The 9,849-nt window shown below is 47.9% G+C and overlaps 2 protein-coding genes across 2 annotated transcripts; both read left to right on the top strand.

Moving 5' to 3' along the window:
• The first annotated feature begins 49 nt into the window (after window positions 1-49).
• On the top strand, window positions 50-8,116 carry LOC118374978 (zinc finger protein 316-like). Its single transcript, XM_052495029.1, is given in 5 exon segments — window positions 50-353; window positions 666-791; window positions 1,505-2,752; window positions 2,755-4,186; window positions 4,484-8,116. Coding segments are annotated over 3 exon segments (3,816 nt in total). The 5' UTR covers window positions 50-353; window positions 666-791; window positions 1,505-1,888; the 3' UTR covers window positions 6,004-8,116.
• Window positions 6,195-8,116, top strand: LOC127915271 (protein odd-skipped-like). Its single transcript, XM_052495030.1, has one exon. It carries the CDS (start codon window positions 6,195-6,197, stop codon window positions 6,840-6,842), a length of 648 nt encoding a protein of 215 aa, XP_052350990.1. The 3' UTR covers window positions 6,843-8,116.
• Window positions 8,117-9,849: the final 1,733 nt, after the last annotated feature.

The following is a 9,849-nucleotide window of genomic DNA, read 5'->3' as shown; positions in this document are numbered from 1 at the left end:
CCAATGTTAAGTGAGCACACGTCATTCCCTTTTACCCCCCCGCCCCCCTCCCCCCACAATTTTTTTTTTTTTATAACCGACCGTCCAAAACATTTAAGCCGATAAAAACATCACCAACTCATCATTACCAATGGGGATTGATGCTGTCAAATGGCGAGGAAAAGGTTGCAGACTCAAATACTGAGTATTTAAAAGCGAAAGGGAGCCGAGCATTCACCTAGCTCAGCATCAGTGAACATGGCTATGGCTAACGAGTCGAAAACAGTACGCAGAAATGGAGAGCTAAGCGAATGATAGCTAGATGGTAGGAAGGCGTGACAGGCCGCATCCTGAACTTGTACTTGGATGTGTAGGTAAATAAGCAAGTTCGTATTTCATCCTGCCAAGAGGCATTCATTGACTTTTGAATGCATATTTTGTTATGCTATCCGTGTGTGTTGTGTATTTGAATGGGTTGCATGCGATATCTGCTAGCTAAATAGCAGAATGTTATACCAAAAGCTGTCAGATTTGCATGTAAGCGCTTCTTTGCAAAACCCCCAATGTTTGTCAAAGCAATGTGCAAGCCAAAGTTAGTAGTTCCCGCAGCTAGTATTGTGCAATTATGCAATTTTTGCAGTGGCTGAATAACAGTTGCTGATTCTGAATTTCTGTCCTGCACACAGGATTGGTCATCTACACTACTAATGTGAAAGGCAATCAAAAAGATTCGATTGTGAAATAAAATCCATCTCCCTCCGCTGTCGGGGAAACTCATATTTTGACTCATTGACATCTGTCAAAATACAAAGGTAAGATTTTCCATAACGTGATCAATATTTCGCCGACGTCTTATAAACATGCAATAATAATTCATAATAATTATTGTTTTATTTCCAGTCAGGGGGACTTAAAAAAGTGTGACACAGTGCTCAGTTCATACGAAACTATATGCAGTAGTAATACCCTAGTAATAAACAATAAATACATTCTAATAACAGTAGTAATAAAATAGTCATTCGGCATACTATACTTACATTTGGAAAACTATTAATTTGAGTAAGACTGACATTTAAAAAATATATCATTACTAAGTTTTGTTTTATCTAACCTTTATTTTAACAGGGACGACATATTGAGACCTAGGTCTCTTTTTCAATTGCACCCTGGATAATACAACATAAATATACACATTGTTATCAAAACCATGTCTAATTTGTTTTGTGGCATCTATGAATGTGATGTTCGAAGTTTGTGATTGCATTTTCATCACCTACTTTATCCCTTTTCAATAATTTTAAAATTACATGATTTAAAAAATATATATACGTGTGTATATATTATATACCTTTTTGTTGTTGTGTGTGATTTATTTTAAGCTAAAGAAAATGTTATTTTATCATACATACTGTGGTGTATCATAATTGTACAAATGTCGGTGTATTTACAAATGTCAGCTGTTCAATTTAACAGTTTTTATCAAACAGAAATATGAATTTTGACTAATGTAGTCTCTGTTTTTCAGTGAGGAGAAGAAAACATCATCTCTTCCCAGAGAATGAGTGAATAAACTGATGTTGATGAAGGGAAACGATGATATGGATGAAAACACTAACTGAAACAGCCAACCAACAGCTGTTGACTGAACTGCTCTCTAATAAAGATTGTTCTGGGCCATAAAACACCAAGAGACCAACAACCAACAACAAACAGACCAACAACATTTCCACACAAGGACAAGGCCTTTTCTCCCCATGAAACTGTACAAAGTGTTTAAGACTAAATAAAATGGCACCAATCCATCAAGATAAAAAGAGAATACGGTATCCACGTTGAAAAGAACTGTAAGAACTGGTCACTTTACACTAAATAACCCCATTCCCCACACACTTGCTCCCTCTCTTGTTGGATGGAGAGTGGGGGCAGTGGGCGATCGGGCGGAAGTAGCAGCAGCCGAAGTGCGCGAACAGGGGGGACCGGCAGTGTTATTGGGCGGAGTTCGGGATCGAGCCGAAGCGACTCAGGCAGTTCCAGGTCAAATAGTGTCACTGCAGGATCCCTCGGCCGAAGCTCGTCCATTGGCGGCAGTGGTGGGATCATTGTCGCTGCTCCTGGTGCTGGAGGTGTGGCTCCTGCACCCCCATGTGCCAGTGAGTGGGAGATGTTCCAATTTGGAAAATACAATTTGGACATAATAGAGATGTTAAGCGGACACCAGGCCCATCAGTTCAAAGGCCTTGGGTTAGAACGACAGCTACAGCATCAGCAGCAGGTGCAGCTTCACCAGCACCAGCTCCAGCAGCAACAACAACAGCAGGCCGAGACCTCAGGCGCTCTCCTGTCTGGGCTAGGCCTTGGGTCCCTCCAAGGGGCCAGAAGCAACGCCTTTTCCGATTCTGCCTCTATTTTCGCAAAAATGAGCGCCCCTCCTCCTCCCCCTCTACAACAACAACCTTCTTCGTCCTCACATAGCTCAAGATCCAAGTCAAGCAAGATGAGTAGCAGCAGCTCAAGCCATGTGTCAGGCTACCCACAGTTCCTGCGTTCCTTCCACCCGACAGAGGCAGCTCTGGCACAGGAGCAACTGCATTCTGGTGTCGGCCGCTTCGAGCACTTTTCTGGGGGTAGCAGTAGTGGGGGTGCTGGGGGGTTGGGACTTGCCCCCCCTCCACCACCCCCTCTGCATCCAGGCCTCTCTGTCCCCCAAGCATCACCTGGCCCTTCATCCTCTTCCCCCTCCCCCTCCAGTTCAGTGGTAACTAACAATCCCCCAGTAGCAGTACAGTCACCTCTCTGGGACACCAGCTGGTTGGGGCCCAGTCTGATGCACGGAGTCTTCATCAGCAGTTCAGTTGCATGCTAGCTGCTAATCAGTACTTTCTCTCTGGGGTGCCTGCTAACGCGAGCTTAGAGCAGTTTCTGGTTCAACAGGGAACCCACAACCACCTGGGGATAGGTTTAGGTCAGAGTGAGGGATCCAGCTCAGGCCTTGCTCCGCCTCCAGCTCTGCATTCCTCTCATTCGCATGGCCTCTCTTCCGCTCAGCCACAGCAGCAGCCTCCACAGCAGCAGCAGCTGCCTCCCCATACCCTGTCCCACCCCCACTCACACTCCCACCCTCACCACCCCCTACACCCAGGCTCCCAGCCCTCTTCCCTGGGTGGTTTTGACTTCCAGGGCATCCCAGTGCTCTCCTCCAACCAGCTGGCATCTCTGATGCAGCAGGAAGCAGGCCTGCCGCTCCCCCTGCCTCTTCATCTGTCCCTCTCCAAGGATGACGGCAAGGGGGACAGCAGTGGGGGCGGAAGCAGCAGCAGTAGAAGGAAGAAAGCGATGGCTGGCTACCTGCCACAGAGGAAGTCAGATGGCGGCAGTAACAGCAGCAGCGGCCACAGCAGTGGGAACCCCAATGCTAGCAGCAGTGCAGGGGGGCTGGGCCACGACCCCTCCCCAGGGCTGGTTGGGGGTGGGGGCGGAGGGGTTGGCATGTCAGGTTTGGGAGGAGATCCATCCCTCCTTGCCTCTTCATCATCATCATCATCATCAGTTGTCTCATCCTCCTCTTCCTCTGGCCCCTCCTCCACTGCAGCATCAGTTCTGGTTACTAATGGTTCTCACCTATCCAAACCTGATAACATGGGCTCCATGCCATCTGCATCTACACAGGCTGACACTGAGCCCCTCTATAACTGTGGTGAGTGTGGCAAAACCTTCACTCACCTCTCCAGTCTTCGCAGGCACCTGCGTATGCATGAGTCTACGGCAGCAGGTACTAGCAATAATGTCAGCATTAACCCAAACCCGACTCATATCCAACCACTAACTGACCCCACTCTCCCACACTCCACCCAGGAACACTCCACCCAGGATCTGAACTCTCAATCTAACTCGCTGTCCTCCCAACAATCGTCCAACTCAGTCCAGGCCTCATCTTCCTGCCCCAGCCCTGACAAGACCTTCAATTGCTCAGATTGTGGCAAGCACTTCAAGAAAAAAGGGCACCTCCTCCAGCATGGCGTCATCCACTCAGAGGCTCGCCCGTATGGCTGCAGCATCTGCTCCCGGGCTTTCAACCGCCGTGAGTCGCTGACGCGACACGAGAAGATTCACCAGGACAAGCCCTTCCGCTGTCCAGCCTGCGGTCGATGCTTCCGTGAGAGTACCTCTCTACTCAACCATGCTGCCTCTGGCACATGCGGCAAGCCAGGTAGGGCATCAAAACCACAGGGCAGCAGCAAGGAAGGAGCTGTAGGGGAGGGCAGAATGGGAGGAGGGGGCGGAGGAGAAGGTAGAGGAGGTGGGGATTACCAGGGTAGTAGAGGGGTGATTTATGGGAAAACTGAGGAAGATGAAGAGGGTGTGATCATGGGAGGTGAGGGAGGTCAGAAGTCAAGGCTAGGGTGTGATGGTGGTCTGTTTCAGTCAGAGAGGGGAGGGAATGCTAACAGCAGGGACAGGCCAGATGGTAAATACCCCACTGATTACTCTCGGAATCGTTACACAGGCTACCATGACGACCACCGTTCTCAAGGTAACCCGTCTCCGTGTTACTCTGGAGCCTCCCCCTGTGGCAGTGGGATGGTGGGCCCGGCGCTGAGGAAGGCACCATTGGCCCCGACGCTGCACCCCCACCCTCAGAGTCAAACCCAACATCACCACCAACAGCACCTCCCCCTGTCCTCTCTCCTGGATGACTCTGAAGACGACGTCACCAGCTCTGTCAACAACGCCATCTCAGCCATCGCCGCCGCAGCTGCCGCCAACTGTGATATGAACAGTGGGAACAGAGGCGACGATAGGAGGGATATCATCGGAGGGCTGTTGGGGGGGCTGGACTTAGGTCCCTTGGGGTCCCCTTCATCAACATCTGGGATGGATAAGACCTATAGAGGATCAGGGAACCAGGATGGTATGAGTGGTAATATGAACCATAACCAACAGCAGGGGAATGATCCACAGAACCCTGCTGCCAAACCAAAACGTCCCCGGAAACCCAGGAAGCCCAAAGACCCCAACGCTCCCCCTAAACGCAGGCAGTACACCCCCAGAGCTCCCAGGGAGTCGAGCAACATTCCGCGGCCATATCTGTGCAGTGTTTGCGGCAGGGGGTTTGCACGCCGCGAGACCCTGCGTAGGCACGACCGTGTCCATACTGGGGAGAAGCCCCACCGCTGCAGTACATGTGGGAAGTACTTCAGAGAGGCCTTCCACCTCACCAAGCACCACACCGTTCACTCTGGGGAGAAGAACTACAAGTGCAGCCTGTGTGGGAAAGAGTTTGGCTACTCCCAGAGCCTCAAGAGGCACGGGAAGCTCCATCAGAAAGGGGAGCTGGAAGAGGTCCCCACAACACCAGGAGGGGAGAACCTCAACAACTTCAACACAAACCCGTCATGTGGGATGGGCCAAGACAGGGAACAGAACCAAGGAAACAGCTCCTCCTCCTATTATTCATACCCCCAAGATGTCAAGCCTCAAGGCTCTAACAGCCAGCCCCCCCCCAGGCTCTACACCTGTGCCATATGCTGGAAGTCTTTCCGTCATCACTTCCACCTGACGGCTCATCACCAGACGGTCCATGAGAACGGAGGTGAGAAGCTGTTCAGCTGCGAGGTTTGTGGGAAGGCCTTTGCCTACTCCAACAGCCTCACTCGACACAGACTGTCGCAGCACGGCCTGGCCCGCACCGGCCCTGACAACGCACAAGGGGACGGCAGTGGGTCAGGGGTAAACAGTGCAGCTGGTGGTGGAGTGAGTGGGACTGCGTCAGAGAGCGAGGCAGCCACCAACGCCCTCCTTCAGATGGCACCTTCCACTGAGGGCCACGGGGGGCAGCAGAGTCACAGTGTTGTCACCCACAGTCATCAACAACAGCCACCTCAGCCCCCAGCTGGCTACTCCCCCTTTTCTATGATGCTGGTACGGCCCACTCCTCAGCCTCCAGCATCCCTCCCTACTCTCAGCCCCTGCCACCCAACTCCACAATCATGCCCCCTCAGCACCAGCATTCCCCAGCAAGGGTGAAAGGGGAGCACATTTACCCAGCTGGGTCCAGTAGTCACACCCTTCACACTACAGCTCCATTCCAGCCCCTCACGGAGCTGCCATCCGACCACCATCACCACCACCACCACCACCATTCTTCACATCACCACCACCGTTCAGAGCCACAGTCCCAGCAACCACACCACAGGAACATCCAATCACACGATGACATGAGGAGGCACAAGAAGAAGAGAAAGTCCGACAGGAGGGAGGGAAGGGGGGACATGTGGGGGGAGTCCTCAGGCTTCGTCAGAGACGAGGAGAGGAAAGACCAGAGGAAGAGGAGGTCTGTTTTGCAAAAACAGCTGAGGAAGAAAAAGCTTCTGTTGAAGATTAGACGAGGGGGGGGAGGGGGAGGATATGAGCTGGTCACAACAAGAGGGATGAAGATACAAATCCTGTCATCTCTCAAAGTCCCAGTGAAACGTTTTGCCTGCTCCATCTGTCCCCACGCCATGTTCGCCCGCCAGGCCGGCCTGCTAGCCCACAGGGCAGCTAAACACACCCAGAGAGTCCTGTCCCCCCAGGAGCGTCTGTGCTGCGGTGTGTGTGGGAAGCAGTCTCACAGGCTCCTGGAAGCCTTCATCCACCGGGCGACTCATCGCGCCCGAGGGTCCTTCTCCTGCAGACGCTGCTCTGCTCGCTTCTGGAACGCCCCCCTCCTCCGCAGGCACAAGGTGACCTGCCGACATCGGGCCAAGGGACTTCCACGAGGTGGCGCTATCCGCCTGAAGTTGTCCAAGAGGGCGGGGGAGAGGAAGAGCAGAGAGGAGCAGGGGGAGATGTCGCACTCCCTGCTTACAGAGTACAGATACTGAGCTTGCTGAATTCTAAGGTAGTGGCATTTAGATTTTCATTGATAGGAAAGGGAGAGGTTATCAGTTTTGGACTATACATAGAAGAAGATGGACTTTAAAAAAACAAAAGCCTTTGGGGGGGCGATTGAATTGGTCTGGTGTCTGTCTGGACCTCATCAACTCAACTCACTGACTGTTAGAATGACTGTTTTAACAACATGAACTACTGTAGATCAACCAAGGATCACCCGGAATTCTTCCATCCAACTGTATGGGAGGATGTTGAAAGACATTACTGTTTTCATATGATCATTAACCCTTAAGTGCATTGACACTATGCTTGGCTGACACTGTGCAGTTATTAGACATGTTTAGGTGATTTGACCTGCTAATTTAACTCTACCCCCTCAGCCTTACTAGCATCCCTTCTATACCCCTAGCTGTATGATAACTCTGTCTCTGCTGTGTACTATGTCTTGTTGATGTTCACCTAGAGCCCCTTTGGGGATTTTTTTATGTAAAAAGTGCATTTAGTAGGAGTAGGGAGAGGGTGGGACACAGACTTCTGGTTGGTAGAGAGGCAGTCTGTTTGTCGGTGCATGTGTGTTTTTTGGTCAGTTTGTTGCGGAGGTTGTGAACTCACTATGTGATGATTAATTCAGTACATCCGAAAAGGACGTGTTTTAAGCGTAAGTTAATAAAGTCCTGACAAATGTCCCCAGTGATTTAATCACGTCTTTAAAAATACATTTGAGAATCTTAATAGATTGAAGTGAATACCACTTCCAGACAACAAAGTGTATCTTACAAAAAGCCTTGCTAATCATGACTTTATTTCATTTTCATGCCTGTGGAAACAATTGTAGCTTTTATACCAAGATATTGAGATCAAGACAGGATGAACAAAGCTCACTGTAACGTATATTGTGTTAATATCTTATCATTTACATTTACATTTAAGTCATTTAGCAGACGCTCTTATCTTATCACTGCTGTGTTTGTTTTCACAAAGTACTTTATTTAGCTTTTACTGTTCCTTCATAGTAGCAAAACCAGTTATGATTACATGTATTAATGTGTGTTTAACTCCATCTGTCGACCTGCCAAACCTGGATTCTATCCTGTCCTCTTCTCTTATTTTTTTGCTGAGTTGCAATCATGTTCATAACCCTGTCGGGCCTTGTTTTATCTTCTAAAGAAAAAGAATAGTTCTAAGTACATTTCTATCACTTTATTTACTTAAAACAAAGATAGTTGTTGATTATACTTCAGCATTGAATAAAACATAAGTGTTCTCTGCTGTGCTTTTTCTCCATGTATCATGTAAGGCTAATGATGAAGAACGGCATAGTTACTGATAACTAATCATTTACATTTACATTACATTTAAGTCATTTAGCAGACGCTCTTATCCAGAGCGACTTACAAGGGTATTGACTCTATAATGAGAACAATGTTACGAATACCAAAATCAGTATAATAGTTTTGTCCCAGATATAGTTAAATAGCTGTGTGGGTCTGATGGATTTCAGGATGTCATCATGGATATACAAATACATTTCAACTTAGCACAACGATGGTTATCCAACACCACTATGGTTATCCAGCACAACTATGGTTATTCAACACCACTATGGTTATCCAACACCACTATGGTTATCCAGCACAACTATGGTTATTCAACACCACTATGGTTATCCAACACCACTATGGTTATCCAGCACAACTATGGTTATTCAACACCACTATGGTTATCCAACACCACTATGGTTATCCAACACCACTATGGTTATCCAACACCACTATGGTTATCCAACACAACTATGGTTATCCAACACCACTATGGTTATCCAACACAACTATGGTTATCCAGCACAACTATGGTTATCCAACACAACTATGGTTATCCAACACCACTATGGTTATCCAGCACCACTATGGTTATCCAACACCACTATGGTTATCCAACACCACTATGGTTATTCAACACCACTATGGTTATCCAACACCACTATGGTTATCCAACACCACTATGGTTATCCAACACCACTATGGTTGTCCAGCACAACTATGGTTATCCAACACCACTATGGTTATCCAACACAACTATGGTTATCCAACACCACTATGGTTATCCAGCACAACTATGGTTATCCAGCACAACTATGGTTATCCAACACCACTATGGTTATCCAACACCACTATGGTTATCCAGCACAACTATGGTTATCCAACACCACTATGGTTATCCAACACCACTATGGTTATCCAACACCACTATGGTTATCCAACACAACTATGGTTATCCAACACCACTATGGTTATCCAGCACCACTATGGTTATCCAACACCACTATGGTTATCCAACACCACTATGGTTATTCAACACCACTATGGTTATCCAACACCACTATGGTTATCCAACACCACTATGGTTATCCAACACCACTATGGTTGTCCAGCACAACTATGGTTATCCAACACCACTATGGTTATCCAACACAACTATGGTTATCCAACACCACTATGGTTATCCAGCACAACTATGGTTATCCAACACCACTATGGTTATCCAACACAACTATGGTTATCCAACACCACTATGGTTATCCAACACAACTATGGTTATCCAGCACAACTATGGTTATCCAACACAACTATGGTTATCCAACACCACTATGGTTATCCAACACCACTATGGTTATCCAACACAACTATGGTTATCCAACACCACTATGGTTATCCAACACAACTATGGTTATCCAACACCACTATGGTTATCCAACACAACTATGGTTATCCAACACCACTATGGTTATCCAGCACAACTATGGTTATCCAACACAACTATGGTTATCCAACACCACTATGGTTATCCAGCACAACTATGGTTATCCAGCACAACTATGGTTATCCAGCACAACTATGGTTATCCAACACCACTATGGTTATCCAGCACCACTATGGTTATCCAACACCACTATGGTTATCCAACTTATTGGCAGGTCAATTCAATTAATGTTGTATA

This window comes from Oncorhynchus keta, chromosome 34, assembly GCF_023373465.1.
Source record: "Oncorhynchus keta strain PuntledgeMale-10-30-2019 chromosome 34, Oket_V2, whole genome shotgun sequence".
NCBI lineage: Eukaryota > Metazoa > Chordata > Actinopteri > Salmoniformes > Salmonidae > Oncorhynchus > Oncorhynchus keta.
The sequence above is the reverse complement of the archived record's forward strand: the minus strand, read 5'-3'. Positions and strand labels throughout refer to the sequence as shown.